Here is a 20,158-nt window from a genome sequence, read left to right as displayed (position 1 = left end):
ATACAAAGCTTTCTGAAAACTCATATACAGGTGTGCTATAAAAAAAAAAAAAAAAACGTTTAAGATGTCCAACAGATTAAACAAACACTGAACCAAAATGAGCTTTACAAGAGCTTTACATTTCTGTCGTGAGTTTATTTAACACACACGGCATTCATACAGCTACAGAAAGAAGGTGGCTTTTATGAAATAACTGATTCATAATGATTTTTGTGCAAGAGGTATTATGTTTTGTAAACTGACTAACTTATCGTTAATGCAGTGCGATGCTGATTAGAAATATAGAAAACAATTGATTTGAAAAAGACTGTATTACTTAGTTATAACTAAAGGATGGTTTCTTTTCACAATTTTTTTTCCTTCTTTCTAATAAGAAATAGTAAGTCTCAGAGCCATACACATTATAGACGCTTGTTAGAATAATGGAAAAGTTGACAATCAAACATTTTTGCTAAAGCTCCTGAAATGTGATATCAAACTTCTTTGTTTCTTCCTCAAGTGGTAAATGATCAGATTTTCTCCCCAACGCTAACCCTTAATCTTTCCTATTTGTGTGGGAAAAACCACACAAACACATATTAGCAACCACAAAACTTTATTTTCAATATCTTCTACTTCAATGCCGTCGCATCTGCATCACCATCTTTGCCATGGATTTAATTTTGTCCGCGTTTTCACGAGGCTTCAAATCAAACCCTGATTCTTGGTCCGTTTTCATCACAATGTTTGGGTGCTTTTGTGTCTTCTATAAAACCGTGATATGTACTGTCTTGGAAGTGCTAAACAAAAAAAAAGTGTGTTCCTGTTGGTAAAGTGTACCTATAGTGAAAATGTGTATAACAAAAAACGTGTTTAATGTATTACCAATAAACAAAATATGATCATTTTTTTTTCTAAAAAAAAAACACATTAAAAGGGCTTTCTAGAATGATTTTATACCTTCGGGCATCAACTATGGAGAGCCGCCATTTTGGATATGATGTTTGTTTATCGGGATATGATTTGACGTTCATTTATTGTGCATTTATTGTGGGAGGTAGAGGCGTAACAGGTTTATTTACATTGTGGGAAGTGTAGTTCTGGATAACTCTGACTTAGTGTCATTATTTGGGTTAGAGACGTAAAGGAAATGTTTTTGTGGGTTTTTTCTCTTGTTGTTATAGCAACTATTAGCTATTTACTCCACCATTGTTCAGAAAACGTAGACCAATGGAACAGTGCAATAGCAGCAACAGCGTACAGGAATCAACAAACATGCCATCCAAAATGGCGACTCCATAGTTGATGCCCAAAGGTAAAAAGTCATTCTAAAAAGCCCTGTTAATGTGTCTTTCTTATAAAAAGGTGCAAATATTTTGTTTATTAGTAAAACACATTTTTGTATTATACATTTTCACTACAGGTACTCTTTAATGTTGGAAAACTGTTTGAGACAGTGTTGTTGTCCTTGGCCTCTGTCAGACCCTGCTCCCCGACGAGCTGCTGGAGGAGAACAGATTGTTAAGTTTCAAAGTGCGATCCGGTTCAAATCTAGAGCTATTTTTGTGAAAAGTTATCTAAAAAGTTTCCTGTCATTACCTGATTTTTCCTGAAAGATCAGGTTCTAAATCAGACCAGCACACATGGTACAGTGAAGGTGTGGTGTTGTCTGAACATTTTATTGTACTTTGTCCATTATTCTCCAATCACCTGCTCCAGAAACTCCTAAAAAGGCATTTAAAATTGTCTGTCCCTCCAGTGGGCAGCTGATAACTGTTCAGTTTCCTCTGACATGAGCTGCACTTTCACAGTTTGCAGAGAAATAAAATAACATAGCGAAGATCTGCTGCCAAATCTGAGTCTCAAAACCGAGTCTCTGAGCTGCCTCTCTTCAGAGTGCTGCTGTTAAACTCATCGTGCTCAAAGCTCAGATTATTATGGGACCTTGATATCATTAGCAGCTTCTCCCTCTTACTGTAGTCGCGTCTTACTGTTGCAGACTGCGATAAGTCCAGGAGCCGCTCCCCTTGCTCTTCCCTGTCCTCCAGACGCATGTAGCCTTTACTGCTGCTTCGTTGGCCACTGATGCTCCGGCTGCTGTTGCTGCGATCAAGTCTGGGCCAACTAGGGTGCTTCCTCTGCTCTTGGTGTACACTGAGCATGCTCGGACCACGCTCCAGGTCCAATGATTTGGAATGGCTGTTGAGGATGTGCAGAGAAGAATTGGAGCCAAAGTCACTCCTTGCCGCTCCTGGGGAAAGCCAGCAGCCTGAGGTAGAGGATGGAGCCGGAGAGAGGGAGGAAGGAGAGAATGAAGAGCTGCGGGAGGATGTGGCAGAGTTACTTCGCTGTAATCCTGGTGGTTTAGAGGCCTTTGCAACAGTAGCTACTGGAACCACCAAAGACTCCATTGAGCACAAAAGCTGTGACATCCCTCCATCTCTTTTCTCTCCTCCCCTGTCCTCCTCTGTGATAGCCTCCATCTCTGGTTCATCTATCACACAGTTATTGAGTTTTATAACAGGAAGAGTAAACGCAGAGATGGAGGAAGAGACAATAGATCGTGCATGATGTCCTCCCCTCTCCCCGTCTTCATCCACTGACCACTGATGACGCACTGAGTCAGAACGAGCCATTCCAAGACCGTGACCTCCAAAGGGACGGTCCTTATAAAGCGGGGCCAGGAGTCCTGCGAAGCTATAGTCCATCTTTGCATGTTCTTTGTATCTTTGAGCCTCCTCGTCCCCTAACAACACCTCCTCCTCTTCTGTGGATCCTCTTCCTGCAACACTTCCAGAGCGAGAGGAGAATGCCAGAAGGGAGTTGCTGGCAAACCTAGTTGCAGCGTCACCTCCCAAGCTTTGTAGATCCCCCGTACAGAAGCTGTTGTGGCGATAAGGCTGTTTTTGTTCCCGCTGCCTGAGGCGATGAATGTCAATAACTGTGGAGTACATGTCCCTCATATGGATTATCTAGGGCACAAGAGAACGGCATTAGCACCAGGAACCTGGGCTTTCATAGTTATATGAATGCATGTGGTACTTAATTATAACTCAATATTGTCAGTAGTTTCAATTTATTAAAGATCAAATGCTCAAAGCCTTTGGAGGTTTAAATTTCATGTAAATTACCTGGAAGGAGGAAAGAGGGGGAGAGTTTAATCAAGTGGAGGAGGAGGAGAGAGCAAAGAAAATCAGAGGATATGGGATCATAAGAAACTTGAAAGGGATGAAGGTGAAGAGAGGTTTGGAGGAATCTGATCAGCTTTGCAGAGATGAGTATGGAATGGTGCAGTGTATTTTTCCCTTATTTAGTCAATTGAAAAGGAAAAGAAGCACAGTAATCACAGAATATAACGTACTTATTGACCATTATTTGCAAATTGTTTAAAATACTCCTTAGTAACTTCAATCACAAATGTTTTTGGTCCAGTCTTTCACTCATTATTATCAATGGATATTTGACTCCCTGCCACCCTAAAACGAAGCAAGAAAATTGATGCTTGACTTTTGTATAAATCCCAAGATGTTCCACTTACTTTTGTTTCTCTGTCTCTGTTTTCATGAAGTATTGCATTTGCGCAGATGAAGATAAAAATCCCAATGCCCATAGTGAACGGTCCAAGCATTTTCATCCTCTCAGAGTGAACGTGCTGTCCCAAGAAGCGCATCAGGGCACCCACTGTCTGCTTGGAAGGTGCACCTAGAATAACATTGACCAGAAGGAAAAAAAAAGGGCAAAAGGATTGAGGAAAATCTACAGCTGTAGGAGGGACTTTATCATCATTGGTTGGGTTCCATTCCGACCTTGCAGGTCCTGGCTCGTGTTGGAGTTGGCTACATCCATGTTCGTCTTGGACTTGGTTTCACTATGAGGCCAGTAACCCAGCGTTGCCATGCCAATTCCTGCGGCCAAGACGACGAGTCCAAGGAGGAGGAAAAATCCAGATGCTGAGTAAAGGCGGACCCTCCCACGCACGACTACAACGTCAGTACGCCTTTTTCGCTTTCTAAAAAAGAGAGAGAAAGAAGGAAGAAACTCCGAGTGAAGACATTTATTGGAAATTATGTAGCGTAGAACTAGCAGGAACCATACAGCAGTGCTTATAAGATGTATGTCAACTTCTTTTGCAGATCATGCCATTATTGTGTGAATTGATTAACTATACAAAGTCAATGACCTTGGAGCAGCCTCTGGGCCTGTGTTTCCCAGCCCTGGTAATCCAGGAGTGAACGGTCGATGCTGAGAGCGAGCGGAGTCTTGGCGCTTTAGCTTAGCCAAGCCTGTTAGCACACCTGCTGCAGCAGTCATACTTAACCTGCACAGAGAAAGCACAACTAAATTAGCAGTGAAATTACGTGCGTATAAAGCATGGTGATTCTGGGAAGACAGTAGCTGCGTTTCCATTACCCTTGGAAATGTGCAAAATCTAAATAGCTCAATAAAAGCTGGTAATGAAAACACCTGAATTTCAAAAAAATACTCAAATATCGCTAAAGAGTTTTTACGCTTTCATGAGGAGGAATTTCATCAAAAGCGCTATGGAAACACTTTTTCCGCAGAATGTGACGCACATGGTCACATGATGTCAGGTACCTGATCACATGACCACTTCTCTCTGAGTAAACATGGCGCGGTACGTGTAGACGTAAGAGAAGACCGGGACATTTCTTAGTATTAGACTTAAAAGTTACTACTTCCACATTAGATGTGAAACAACAAAGGAATGCAGAGTGTTATAAGCAGGTTTAGAACGTCTGTCATCCTGCAGCGAAGTGTCGCAGGATGAGATTTCATGGGAGTTACGAGGCTCCTGTCTAAAACGAGCTTCAATGGAAACATGTTCAAAGCGCAATTATACTTTGTTGACATTTAGAAATATCGCTTTTATTTTGCAAAAAACTGTAATGGAAACCTAGCCACTGTGTCTTTATAGACTCGACAATCTCCCACAAATTCTATAGCTTTATGACAATTGCCAGTGACTCTTACTGAGCGCAAATAGCAGGTTTCAATTATTTATTTATTTTTAAACAGAAATGTGAGTCCTTTCCAAAATGTCTTCCAGCATCAAGAACAAGACATTGCTGTTGACGTGCTGTCAGCCATACGCGTGTAACGACCCACTAAAATACATACCCGCCACAGAAATCACTCATGTTTACCGTTGATGTTTTGTTGTCGATTGTCAGCTTTCAGGGGCAACATAGTGTGTATATTGTTATACATTCACTCCTGTTCAAAGCAGGTTTACAGGGTTTATAGCTGAGTGTAGAAATACTCCAATGCTGGGATGCAAAATGTTAAACAAAGATGTAAGAACATACGGGGAGACATAACTCCAGTATTTTACTCTGGCCTTGTTCATTTGCAGTATGCAAAGTGTTTTAATATCACTGGTTGAGTCATTATTAACATTATTTTTGTTGACGGAAAATTACAAATATAGCACTGGAGTTGTGTCACATTATTCTAATGAATCTCAGTGGCTTGGCTCACCAGCTGCTCAAAGGTCTAATAATAGTTATTAAGGGAAAGGAGCTTAAAGCAAACACAGGCTCATTTCCAGGGACTTCATTTGGGTTTAAATGTCTGTTAATCTGGGCTCACATACACATTAGTATTCTTCTGTTTCCCATAAAGAGGATCAAATAGACAACATTTAAAAAATACATTTTTTCAATACTAGCTTTTCTAAGGCTCCTGCTGGTGGTTGTGTTTTGGTGTAACAGCTCACAGAAGTTTTTTGTTTTTTTTTTAACAAGAAGTATTGGTATCATAATGTGATTATTTTATAATAAATAATACGTCAATTTTATATAGCGCTTTTTTGGACACAAAGTCGCTTTACAGAATTAATGCATTTTTTTTTCACCCTACACTTGGTGGTGGTAAGCTGTTATTGTAGCCACAGCTGCCCTGGGGCAGACTGACAGAAGCGAGGCTACCGTAGTGCGCCATTGGTCCCTCCGACCACCACCAACACTCACTCACATACTAGGCAATGTGGGTGAAGTGTCTTGCCCAAGGACACAATGACAGATACCTCTGGGGTGACTGTCCCCCACTGTGGCACCTGGAATACTCAGTGGTCTCCCATCCAACTACTAACCAGTTCCCAGACCTGCTTAGCTTGCGAGATCTAACAAGATCGGGCGATGACAGTGCATTAGTTTGAAACATCAGATGCCTCAGCTTCTTCAAATTCACCTGTATGTGTATTTTTTTAGTAAACGCCTTTCTCTAACAGTTCCAATGTAAATATCTATAAATATATTAAAAAGCATGAAGTTATTCTACCTGTCGACAAACTGAACTCTTTGTTTCCCACCTCCTCATTTGGCATTCTATCCTTTGAATGGACAATTACATGTAACAAAATCTGCGTTCAGCTTTGCTTTCTGCAAATTATTGTAATGCAACCAGATCCTGATTTTGAGTTTTGCATATTCTCTTTTTCGAAAAGCTTTTTCTTTTAAGTGTGACTCTATTTCTTTGTGTCCCTGGAAGATAGACGCCTTAGATATTCGGTTACCGAGATGGGAGTTCACTCTTCTTGTTCAAATGCACTTTTTATTTCTGTTCATTCTGGTGCTATTGTTCTCATGAGGTAGACTGCCGCTGAACCAGTGTAATATCTACCACACAGAGTATATGTAAGCCCACATGCATGCCATTAGGGATGGTATGTTATGAGTAATAAACAGCTCTAATTTTAAACACACTGGAGTATGGAATGCACTTTACAATGGGCTTTGATAACGATGTTTAACTTTGATTTGAATTAGAATATATGATGTTATGGTTGGTTGAAGGCACCTCTGGTGTTTAAATCTGAGACTTGTGCTCGTGCTGTACACAATATCTGAAGCAAAAAAGCTTGGAAATTCTGTGAAAACACTGAAATTGGATGTTTAAAGGTTATAAAAGCAGTTTAACTCTAAATAAGAAGTAAATTTAGCACAGCTTTCACCTCTGTTTGTTTGTTAAAGCTGCTTATATAATCTAATTGCAGTCACTGACATGTTGAGTCTTTGGTATTTTATTTCTGTGTCGCTCATTAAATATACGCTTTTGGCTCCAAGTTTTCAGCTCAGCATGCCAATCTGCTTTCGTGTGTGTGTGTGTGTAAGGGATCTCATAGATTTAGCATGCTGGGAATGAGAACACACTCAGGACCTTTGCCTCTGTTTTTTAATAACTTGGTCCTTTTTAACCTCCGCATCTCATTGATTTACTTCTTATTCCTTCTCTCCTTCCATTCACCCTTACTACATGTGTTAATGCATTCATATTCTTCTTCTTTCCACCACTTTTTCTTTTTCTTCGCTCTAAATTTTTCCACTTGTCTACTGCAGTGCTCGCCTTATACTGCTTTTTCTCTCAAATCTATTTTTAACAAGCTTTTAATTCCGTTTCCGTCGTATTTGGTCACTTTACTTTATTTCTGTCTCTCTCTCTCTCTCTTCCTTTCTTTACTTCATCTCAAAATCTCTGTGCAATAAGTCAGCTTTAGGATATTAAATCAAAGCTTTGAGTAATCAAAGTGAAAATGAATCACCGACAGAACCAGACGTTCTTTTCTCCCACCTATTTTTCCTCAATCACAGATTGTAATGTATTTCTTTTCTATCTTTTTATTTTTTTTAATGTCACTCACCCTATTGGTGTGTCGTCTATAGGGAAGACTTAAACCACAGATGGTGGCCGCACATGGACCGACAGAAGCAGCCATTTTTCTCAGGATTTCTTTGCTCCTTCTCACTCTGTTTTTTCCCTGCGTGTGCGTCAAAAAAGGAACCCACACGTTTCATGAACAGGAAGAGATTTCCTTCGCTTTGTGAAACAGTTCAAAGACGTGTGTGACAGTGCAGAGGGAGGCAGTGGGTAAAGGTTTGATGAAAAATTAAAGAGATGGAAGGTTATAAATGGAAGAATGGAGATAAAAACTGGGAGGATATTAAAAAAAAGGGTCTAAGATGTATTTGTGTGTGAGTTAAAAAAAAAAAGACTAAACATGTAACGGAAAGGCTGATAAGTGACCAAAAAAAAAAAAAAAAAAAAACCTCAAAAAAGGAGTTTGAAATCCTCTCTTGCGTGAACACAAAATCCTAATTAAAAAAACCACTCAGACACAGACACAGCCAAGGTTGCCATGAGCAGTGACCACATGAAATACACAGTTATTATTCAGTAAGTGATCCTAACACTTAGCATGCAATCAGTTCATCTGTGTGGCATTTCATGCAGGATGAAGGCCAACTAATTCACGCATGCTGCACAACCCACTGGTTTCCCTGAGAATTCACTGCTTCATGTGACAAACATGCTTGACTAATTAAATTTGTACTTGCATAAAGACAAAACTCATCAATATTTCAAATCTCTCTGCTCCACTTTCAATTTCACTACTTTAATTAAGCTGCTAAACCAAATCATATTTTTATTTTCATAAAATCATAGTGTATGCCTCTTAAATAAATGAATGGAATATTATTTACGTCAAAAAAGAAAAGGAAAAAGGGTCAAAATTGGTGCTTGAAAGTTTGTTTTAATCCACCGTAAACACCTTTTTGTTGAAAATTTCATGCATTGCATCATGGAATGTGGTACATAGAAGTGTTTTTACTTCATTCTGATATCTTGGTGGAAACTGGCAACAAACGAGAAGAACACAAATGGTGTCAAGTGCAACACTGACCTCCTTGTGTGATGAAGATAAATAAGAAAGCACAGAAAGAATAAAGCGAAAAACACTAAAAACAAACTTTCAAGCGGCGATTTTGACCTTTTTTTTATTTTGGAGTAAATTATGTTTGATTCCTTTACCTGAGAGGCATACACTATGATTGTATCTAACAAAAGCATGATTGTGGGTTGATTTTACTAAGTTTTGTGTTTAAAAAATGTTGAATTAGCTTATGTTTAATCACCATAGTCGTATCAAACACGGAATCAAAATACCTCCCTCATAATTCAAGGAAACATATTGATTTTATTTAAATAATTTTCCACTATCTGACCATGTAGAATTCCCTCCCTGCACTGGAAAACTAAATTCCTTTACTTGGAGATGTCTTATGTTGCATGATAACAGCACGTTACCTAATCTATAGGAGATGTCACGTGCTCTTTTGTCCCTATAGCAACTACATGTTCTGCTGCTAGGTGACAGGTTTCTATAGCAACTGCCAGCTGTGTGCACATAGATGACAGGTATATCAGCGAGATTGTGTTCTGTCATCATAATTCCATCTGTGTGTTGGGATTTATTTAGTAATATGTAAATGTGATGGATATGGAGTTTCCATCACAGAGAAGGGGATTGAAACAGGAAGGACATACATAAAGAAGTCAGCACGGTGTGATTAGGTGCGATCGAACAAGGATTACAATGGTAGGGCTGGGCGATATGGACCAAAATTCATATCTCAATATTTTCTTTCGCAAAATGCCGATATACTATATAAATCTGGATATTTTTAACTCAATCAAGTCTTTCCGGAAATAGTATTCTGGGTTAAATTTGCTGATGAAGCATATTTATAAACAAACAGCTGCACTTTTAGCTTTTTCTTCTGTACGGGACAGCATGTGTGAGTGAGTTCTGTAGTGTGGTTATTTTATGGGAAGGTCTGCGATAGGACGCACTCAGCTTATCATGCTGTTCTGAGAAGTACCAAAAGCAGCGACTCCTAAAACCAGTATTTTAATACAATATGAATATTTAAGCAATACAGTACTGTAATTTTGCCAAAATAGAAAACTTGATATACAGTATCTTCTCTTAAGAATTTTATAATTTGATGGCACTCTGAGATGACTATTGTTGTAATTTACGCTATATAAAGTTGAATTGAATTGAATTGAATCTTGATATATTGCCTAGGCATACACAATGGAATTATTGAGTTTGGACGTTGAAATGAAGGAAATGAAGAAAGTCCAAGGAAAAGATCTCTGTGGTTTTGTTTAGGGCAAAGTGCAATTTATTTTCTCAGTTTGCTTTAAAATCACCTAACTAAGGAAGAAAACACAAGGAAAAGTTGGTTAGATAAGAAGTAATGTGAATACTTGGGACTGCAGGAGGAAGACACACTGAAGCAGAGTCACAAAAACTTCTCTCAGGAAAATTTGCATTATTTTCATTGACCTACAGCTAAAGCAAAGGCATTTAACTTGATCTCAGAACCATGGAGGAAGACATGAACAATAACAGAGGTCCCACCAGGCTGTCAGTATGTGTTTGTCATACTGTATGTCTGTCTGCAGAGGTATACAGTATAGCCCTGGCAAACAATCATTTACCTGAAGGCATTACCTAGAAATTGTTCGTACATTCCTCCCTGACGTCTTTAAAATCTCTTTAATAACTTCACCGAGAAACATAATCATCAGAATTTTGCTCCAGTGTGCTCTATTCCCTGTTTTGAATATGAATGAAAATATTAGGCAAACCAATCCAAAAGGTGATATTTGGTCTGCTTTCCTCTAAGTGCTAATGAAAACCACCGAACGTTAAGGCAGGAACAGAACATTACGATGATTACAGTGCAACCTGTTCTTGACACTGAAATCAAGGCATTTCAAAGCTCCAGTCACGTTAGTTCTGTTTAAAACACAGACACATGCTGCAGTCAGAATAATTATTGCTGTTATTTTAATGTCTACTTTTGTCGGAATTCATTTTGTCTTTTTAAACTCAATATTCTGAGTACAAAACAGATTTTGTTTAAGGAATCACCCTAATTAGTTATGTAACAGACAAACTGAAGTCTATGCAGTCTACAACTATACAGTTACTCTATTTTAGAAATAGTCCTTCATTAATTAAGTTTACGTGATCAAAAATACTGTAAGTGACTTTTGAGAATAGTGTTATTTGGCCACTATAGACCTCTGTAACGCAATCTTATCGTGACAATTATGCATGTTTTATTCGTGCAAAGAAAAGAAAATAATACATTTATTATACTGCATAACTGTGACCACTGTCACCAGTCCTCCCTAAGGATGAATAAACTAGAATTTAGGGGGAAGATATAAAAAGAGAGGGTAGTGTAACACATGGTGAGGGGGGAAATACAAGGTTAAAGGAGCTAAGGAGGTCAGTACAAAAAAGGACAAGGAGTGTGCTGTTGGTATATTATGATAAAGGCATATATCATATTCAATGAAAAACCTCCCATTGCTCAGACACTATGAAGATAAGAGTGAACAGAGGGAGTAGATGTGTGCTTACAAGCGTGACAGAGCTATTTGGTGCAATCAATCGTTTCCAAGTTATGTCACAACGTAAGCTATCCCGAAAGCTAATAAAAATGGTTGTCAAAACTATTTGAAAACAGACTTCGATACCAAAGTGCAGCAGCATATCTCCTGATACTTAGGACTAGATGTAAGAGACACCATGGACTATATGCCAGTCCATCACAGGACAAACACAGGGAGACAAACACTGGATTAACATTGATGTAGAGACAAAACAAGCTGCAAACTTGTGTGTCCAAAAGAGACATTCCCGAGTGGTGACATTATAGATGAAAAGGGAAAAACCTTCCAAACACCTTCGAAAGAGGAACTGTTCTTGAACTGGAGGAATGCTAACAACGTCTGGCAGGGAACAAGGCCAACATGAACAACGATAGAGAGGAGGAGGAATAAAAACAAGACAACACTGACTACAGATGAGAATACACAAAAAAGGACTGTTCAGAACAACTCAAGAATGTTTGACCAGAGAGACATGTAAACCCATGTAAATTTGTGATGGTAAAACAGGGGACGGGACCCAGATAAGCAAACTGCTTCTCTCGTCTCCTTTTTCGGCATGTACAAAAAAAAAAAAAAAATGTAAAAAAAAAAAAAGTGAATGTAACCATGTCGGAAATAAACTGAATAAATAAAAAAAATAAATAAAAAACTCTTTTTCTCTGTACTGTGTACAGGCCTATGTGTGTATATATCTTACATTTTTTTTATTATTCTGTTTATGTATCTACTGCTGCTGAAACACTGCAAACGTACCCTGTGTGGGACAAATAAAGGCTATCATATCTTGTATTATCTTATCTTATATACGCATATACTCAATAAGATACTCAACATATGCTCATCATTCTGATTGTGAGAGATACAGTAACTCATACGAAATTAGAAAAAAGAACTGAATTATTTTAGAAAATGAGGTTGTGACAATTTAAAAGACGCTAACCAATGATATTACTCAAATAAGGCAGCCTGTGCTAATAACATACAACGTCAACAACATTAGTTTACCTGTTTTGTCACCATAAGTTAGTTGTGTCAAAGAGCTCTTACATAGCACATACAGCAACAAAGCAACAATGAGCGCCGAAACACGCAAACAGCGACTTAAGCACCAACCTCTCACCTGAACGATGACCCCTTTCAACCCACTGAGTCACAGCTGCAGTAAGAGTTAGAAAGAAAAGTGGTGTAATTACCTGAGATTTCTATTACTGTATATTTAAGGTCAACAGAAGGAATGCACTCATGCCCTGTGAGAACTTGTTGACTCAAGTGACACAGAACCCAGAATCTATGCACAGAGACACCAACCAATGTGTCACCAAGCCTTTAGCTTTGTGACAGGTGGAGCAAAAATAGTATGTGAAGTTCCACCTCCACCTTAAATCTGATTTCTGGCCCCAGTATTTGTGTTTTTCCAGATCATTCCACAACATTCCATCAGCTGCTTTATTGGATTCACTGGCTGGTTTTTGTCTTTGTCTTCAGTGTGGTCTTTGCTCAGGTTCTGCAGCTGCTTTGCATCACCTGTCATCTCTGAGTTTTTACAAGGAGCTCCTAATATACTGAGACATCTGAGCTTCTTCACTGAGAGTCTGTGTGGACAACCTGTGGTAACTGACAGTGACACGAGTTTGAACCATTGGCCCAATCCACTCCCGGGGAACGACTTGCCAGGTATTTGTGTTCTCCAGTGGCAAGGACTATAGTTGTCTCTTTATGGTGCAGGTGGTGCCAAATAAAATAAAAAATAAAAACAACAGAGGAGGAAGAGATTTTCCATTTCCAACAATCTGATTCTAGAGTTTGGCAAAGCTGGAAATAAGGGATGGAATTTCCAAACAAGACCAAGATGAGCAGAGCTGATTGAGGAGTAAAAGTAAACATTTCCTCAGTGTTGAGAGTGTTTTGATTTTGCCCTGGTTTAAACCTGGTGGTATTGTATATGTTTGAACTATTGCAATCTAATTTAAGCAATGCAATGGGGCGCCGATTGTAAAGTTGCGTATGCTAAAATAAACAGCAACTTTTTGCAACATTTAGCAACAAACCATGTGAATTTGTTTTATGTTACTTTGACTAGATTTACAGCAATACTTGTGAAAATATAATGTCAACGTTAAATGGAAATGTTAAATCTAAATCTAAATGTTAAATCTAAATATCACGGGTGAAACTAAATATTTAGCTAATATGCAAATTAACCAGAATGAGCTTTTATGTTGTTACTTCCGATTTAGATTTAATATTGAGATTTAGATTAACATTTAGATTTCGATTTAACTTTTAGATTTAGATTTAACATATAGATTTCGATTTTTAACATTTAGATTGAGATTTAACATTGACACTATATTTTTACGAGAAAACAAATATCACAAATTTCACAAGTACTGCTTTAAATCTGGTCAAAAGTAACATAAAAAAATGTACACATTGTTGCTGTTTATTTTAGCATGCACAACTTTACAATCGGCGCCCCATAATGCACACCTTGCTTTTCATGCATGACCAACATTTATTTTGCATTGCATACATCATATGTATGAAAAGTAGTGATTCACCTAAATAAATACCAGTGTACTTCCGACCAACATACAAGCACGACTGCCCGGCCATTTTTCACAATTAATCTGCAAAGTTTAAAGCACCAGTACAATTGTCTCAGAACTAAATGGGCCTTTAAGAATGATTAGGAACACTTTATTATTTTGCTTCTATAATTTGTGTGCACTCATTACTTGATCAGAATAAGTGGCAAAAGAGGATAAAAGGATGTGCCAGCATTTGTATTAAGAAAAATCTGGCCAAAAAGACATATTTCTCTCAATAAAATGTCAGGTGTTTATCCTATAGATCATTTTGTAGACAAAAAAAACCCTGTATTACTATAAGACATTTTCAAAAAAAATTTTTCAACTGCAGTAAAGATTCCAACTATTTATTCTGACATTGTAAATAACACTGCCGGAAAATCATTCAGGTTTTAGAGCAAATCCACCCACAATTCTCTGTATGTGGCATTCACACAGACAGCACAAACACATTCACAGCCTTCATAAACATTTGTGAAACCAGCCAATGAAAAAAGGTCCGGCCAGGACACCTGGCAAGTGAAAAAGTGCACATTCAGTATTTATGAACAAATACTCACATTACTGTAATTAAGTTGCTTTTCTGGGTACTTGTGCTTTTGTGACTATATTTATAAATTACTAATTTTACTTGTACTTAAGTACCTTTTAAAAGAACTACAATCATTTGTTACATATACCCAACCATTACTGAGTGCATTAAGATTTTTTGTGATTATTTTTTTATTTATGTTTCATGGTCAGCTGGATATGAATGCACATTGAAAATAATCCATATGTATATGTCGTGCTTTTTCTGCCACTTTTTTGGCTTCAGGTTGGGGTTTCTAAATGTTGTTACCCACATGGCACGCTTGGCATGGTACTGTTTTAGAGTTCATAAATTTAGCTTTTTTTTTTAATATATATATACAGATGTCTTTGTGGAAAATAAATGAAGGGTCACACTTTATATTAGGGAACACCTATTATCCATTAACATATTGACTCTTAATTAGTCATTATTTAGTACTTGACCTCTTTATTCTGCATGGCCTTATTATACAACCAGTTAACCATTAACTAATAGTTTTCCCTCAATAACCTCAGAATTCTTACTTATTAGTTGTAAGTAAGGAAGTTGTTGTACATGAATTAGGATCTCAATATGCTTAGGTTAGAGTTAGAGTTAGGGTTAGCGTTAGGGTTGACGTTAACATTAACCCTAACGCTAACGCTAACCCTGCTCGGACTGTGAGACTAAAGCATTAACAAGTACTTAATAATGACTAATTAAGAGCCAATATGTTATGGTTAATAGTAGCGATGTCCCAATTCGATATTGATATCGGGTATTGGTCCGATATCAGCCAGAAAACGAATATCGGATTTTATCGGACTGCGTCTAAAATCTCCGATATAAGCGCTCCGATAAAATTTTCCGCTTCCGCACTTCTATCCATAGGTGACTGTGGTTCACACTCCAACAAAGTAACCCTTTTCTTTTTAAGTTTATGCATGAGATGTTTACTGTGTGCAAGGAAGCCGTGGCAAGATTTATTACCAAAAATAAACATCGGGGGGTGAAAGTAACTAGTATCTTTTGAGTACTATTTAATTCAGCTGCTTTTTCCCTTTTACTTGAGTATTTTATGTACAGTATGACTTACTTGCACTTGTACTAGAGCAGAATTTCAATCAAGTACGATACATCAGCACTCTTTCCACCTCTGTTTAAGTGTACCTGTGGTTAGGCAGAGATAAAGCAATATTTCCTGTGGGGCTTCCTCATATTTAAAGAGTTTTCCCCATATTGCTACAAATTACTTGGAATCTGGTTCCTTGATACATGCATTGATGCTATTCCATGGAGAACATAGAGTGCAGACCCAAAGGGTAAGCATGCAGTGCTATAGGTGTTGAGTGTTTGTGCAGGGCTTTACTCCAACATGGTCAAGAGTGACTCATCTTCTGTCTGGAGAATATGTCACTTTATGTTTTTTTCACTGACCCTCCAGCACAGCAGCACAGTTTCAGATGCAGTGTCACATCCCGCTGTCTCTTCACCATCTTATTTTTTTCTCCTCATTATCTGGAGGATCTGTGCAGCAATTTTTGGTCCCTTCAGTCTTCTGTCATTCACATTGAATCATTGTCATTGCCTTCGAGAGATAAATTCAGGTCCACTGAATTGAATTAAGGTTTGAATTGAATCACTGGATGCTCATGCCATGCGTGTGTGTTTATGCAGTGCGACGAGACCCCTGTTGATTCTTGAGAAGTGACTCATTTAAGCATCTCCTCCCTGAATGCCACTCAGTCTCACATAATCAGCTAAAGGCACAAGTTGTTGCCAATTACCCTTCAGTGACGGTGCAAACTGGACGAGCATGAAAAGTCCTTTTTGTTGTCCTCTAAACTTCTCTATTAGGTCATTTGAAATCATTTATTTTTCTTTCTTTTTTATCATATAAATAAAGATTTATCAGTGTCCCTTGGTAGCGACAAAGTGAAGCTGACCTTCCAGGAGGACGTTTCCACAGGATTATCCAGTTAGCATGATTTCCATAAAGGAGGATTAGCTGAATGTCATATTAGACACAAATCCATTTATGTGAGAAGCTATACAGTAGTTTAATATGCCACTTCATCTGTCATTTGGCTCAATATTTCATGACTTTGTTCTTCACAAAGCCCTCGAGGTTAGAGTTTGCTTTGAAAGCTCTGACAGAGCTCCTTGTGTCTGGTATTTCTTCCTTTGAATGGTTTACCCTGTTTTTGCAGAGCAGTTTGTGCCACTTTTACACAGCATGGCTGATTCTCATTCCCTGTTTTCTAAGATCAGAGTAAAGAGGAAGGACAGGGAAGATTAGACAGTATTGGAACAACCACAGTGTAATAGCAGCAAACACAGCAAATAGACTTGACCAAAATTCAGTTTCCTTAAGGCATTATTTTAAGTTACACACTTAAATGATCCAAAATGGATAACATAAGTGTGAATTTGATCTGATCAAATATTCTAGTCAAAATGTTTTGGCATCTGTCTTTGTTTTTGACACAAATTATATGAAAAAACCTGCTGACAATTATTGGAAGGTCATTATTTGACGGACGTATGCTTCTATTAATATTTTAACAGCCATTTAATTATCAATGACATTAAAACTAATGAATTATCTGTCATACTTTAAAAAAAAAAAAATTGTCCTTGTCCCATAAATTATAAATATTTTCATTGTAAAATCCATTATGAACACACTTAACATGGTTTCTCAAGTTTGTGGTTTTGCCAAGTGTTTAATGTTCCCTGCTGTGTTATTTAATGCATTAAATGTATTACATTGATTTTGGAGTTAAGTGTCATAATTTTCTGCACCGACAAGAGCCAATGAATTAAGTGATATACGATTAATAGGATTCATACGTGTCTGGTTTGTTAAAACAATTCATTTTAGTTTCAAGCATTGATAAAGGTAGAACAGAGGTGGGCACAACTTGTTTATTATTGCTCTCTAGGTTGGAAGAATTGATGGATGGATGGATGGATGGATGGATGGATGGAAATAAGAAAAAATGGGGTGTGCAACTAACTATTTCAACTAATGCCACACAATATTTTAACCCCCTCCTTGCCTGTGTTGCAATAGGGAGTTTATTCCTGACCATGTACCATAAATCATTGGTCTGTTATCCTTATGACACTTCCAGGATGAACACTTCCCTGTAGAGGTTGTAAATCCTACTTTAAAGGATTGACATGAGAAAACGAGAGCTGCCAAATAATATAATGTAATATAACAAAAAATATTAATATGTAATGCAAAAACGATTAAGCACAATAAGTGGACTAAAGGCTCATATAAGTCTGAAATGAATAAATTAACAATAAACACGTGTACAATGTCTCCTATTTTAAAGGTTTATGGAAGTCAGTCAACAGCATTCCTGCAGGTATTTGTAGCTGATAGTTAACTTTCCTCTTGAAATATGGACTATTGATTTGCAAATAAAAAGTAAAAGTTCTCATGCAAAATGTCATGGGTATTGTGTGTCTTACCTTGATAAAAGGCTGATCACTCTCAGTGTGACATTAGGGTCGCAGAGGGATTAATCTGTAACATGGAGGAAAGGAAAAAGCCATCTCCCACTGCCAAGGCTACTTCTACTCAACTGTCATACTGGAGTGTAAATGAAGATGAAAAGAGGAAGTCATGCTCTTGTTCAGACTGAGGACAGCAACAGATTTTTTTTTTTAAAGCATGACAGAAGTTATGTATCCATTTGGATGGCTTGATTTACCGGGGTGCCTCTTTTACGCAGGGCTAATATAAAAAATTTAAAAAAACGCACAGCTTTGTCAGAAGGAAAATCCCTTTAACAGTAACACATGCTGTTTATATTGGAATTTTCAGTTGTAACTCCTCAGCAGAAAAATATTTCCAATTCCAGAACAAGGACGGAAAGTGCAGCTGATGTGTCGCTCCTCTGGTCAACGGGACGCGTAAAACTCCATCTCCCCAACAAAGAAATGTGTGTCCAAAACTCTCGACTTTAGATCAAAAAACAAAGAAGGAAAGGTTGTTGTTTTTTCAAAAAAATTAGATTAAATGCCTTTTATTTCACGAAGAATATAAAGATGAGTAAAGCCGCATGTAATCCTTAGAGATGGATGAAAAGATAGCAGCTCCAACGCTGCGGCGCGTCTCTGTTGTGCGTCTCTGTGTTGTGGGAATGTGTGTGTGTGTGAGAGAGAGAGAGAGAGAGAGAGAGAGAGAGAGAGAGAGAGAGAGAGAGAGCGCACAAGCGAATGTCGAGTTGGATGTGTGCGCACTTGGAGGACTGCAATGTCTCCCATGTGCGCATTGTCTCCAATGCGCATCTACAGAAGTCAGTGAGCCACGAGCAGTGTATAGCGCTGTTGGGTGACAAAAAACGACAGACTGTAACAGAAAACTGGATAATCATGTAAGTGGTTCCCAAACAGGGGTATGTGTACCCTATAGGGCAGTTAACCTGAATTCATGTACCTCCGACTCCTGAACGCTTAGAAAAACACAATGATGTAATGTCATGTACAATGTAGCCCTACAATGAAATGTATCTCTGAATTTTACCTATTCTGTTGATGAATCATATATAACTGGAATATTTGCATTTCCTAAAGAAAATGCAAGTGAGAATGTAGGTGCTGGCCCACATCATTGAACACTGCATTAGCTAGCCTTAGCCTAGCATTACTGTTAGCTAGCATTAACATATCATTAGCATTAATTTAATATTAGCATTAGCCTAGCATTAGTACTAGTACCCCCTATGACAATCTGCCTACCCCTGGGGTACCCGTACCCCACTTTGGGACCTAGGCTATAGGATTTCTATGGGTTTGATATTTGTTTCTCCAGTGAGTGACCAGGTTGTAATACAGTATATGTGAACATATCATTAAATGTAGAAACATCTTTGCTGAATTTATTGTCATAAATGGCCTGATTTGTTTGAAGTTCTGTAAATTGAACTTTATTGTATTAGCCGTGAGTTTAATGTGTTTTTTAAAGGAGAGTGTTGAATCCAGAGTGACCCCGAGATACTTGAACCCCTCAACAAGGTCAAGCTCAGTGTCTCCAAGGAACACATTGGACCGATCCAGTTTAATAGATTTTTTTGTGAACGTCATTGACACAATTTTCTTTTTATTTAATTGTTGGTGAGCCACTGCTGTATGTCTACCAGGGCTGCTGTGAGGGTAGATGATGCCTCCTCAGTTGTTATAGCAGGAGTAAAAATTACAGCATCATCTGCGTACATTTGAAAGTGGACATTTTGACAAACATTTGGATATGAAGACGGGGTGCACAGGATTTGACAAAAATGCAAAGGGGGTACATCGGACAAAAAAGATCGGGAGCCACTGCTGTAAAGGTAATAATGCATACGACATTAATGGGGACAAATGCAAAGTGAAAAATCCTGTTTTTAAAAAAAGCTTGTCTTTTTGTGGGATTCTCGTTGTTTTCCAATAACCTCCATGTCTTGTTTCAGCTCGACTATATTCTCTTTGCTTTCACTTACGGCAGCAAAAACATTACAGATGTTGGCATGTGTGTCATTTCCTGTGTTTACATGCTGGAAGTGATTCAATGAAAATCTAACAGCTGGAGCGGAGTATAAGGCTGGCTTTTTTTTTACTGTACATTCTTTTTTTTTCGGGGTTAGGGGGGGGGGGCTTGAACAATAAGCTCCAAAGTATGTCTGTGAGAAGAAAAGAAAAAAAAGGGGGCTGAGATTAAGTTTGAGGATTAAAATAAAGTGGAAGCAGCTGAGGTGAACACAGC

At 38.1% G+C, this 20,158-nt stretch overlaps 1 protein-coding gene across 3 annotated transcripts; it reads right to left on the bottom strand.

The window, feature by feature from the left end:
- Positions 1–401: 401 nt before the first annotated feature.
- Positions 402–18,535, bottom strand: tmem200a (transmembrane protein 200A). Of its 3 annotated transcripts, XR_003672954.1 has the most exons (6): positions 17,884–18,535; positions 4,160–4,297; positions 3,786–3,988; positions 3,518–3,681; positions 1,579–2,951; positions 402–1,479 (listed from the first exon to the last, which is right to left on the bottom strand). XR_003672954.1 is itself a non-coding variant. In XM_028439722.1 (5 exons), the coding sequence occupies exons 2-5, from the start codon at positions 4,288–4,290 to the stop codon at positions 1,842–1,844; spliced, it is 1,608 nt and encodes a 535-aa protein (XP_028295523.1). In that variant the 5' UTR covers positions 4,291–4,297; positions 17,884–18,535; the 3' UTR covers positions 402–1,841. The 3 variants fall into 3 exon arrangements, 2 of the variants coding, with proteins under 2 accessions (XP_028295523.1, XP_028295525.1); XM_028439722.1 differs by having other exon boundaries at positions 402–2,951; XM_028439724.1 differs by having other exon boundaries at positions 402–2,951; positions 18,177–18,535.
- Between the last annotated feature and the right edge of the window lie 1,623 nt (positions 18,536–20,158).

Source organism: Gouania willdenowi, chromosome 24, assembly GCF_900634775.1.
Source record: "Gouania willdenowi chromosome 24, fGouWil2.1, whole genome shotgun sequence".
In the NCBI taxonomy this organism is placed as follows: Eukaryota; Metazoa; Chordata; class Actinopteri; order Blenniiformes; family Gobiesocidae; genus Gouania; species Gouania willdenowi.
The sequence above is the reverse complement of the archived record's forward strand: the minus strand, read 5'-3'. Positions and strand labels throughout refer to the sequence as shown.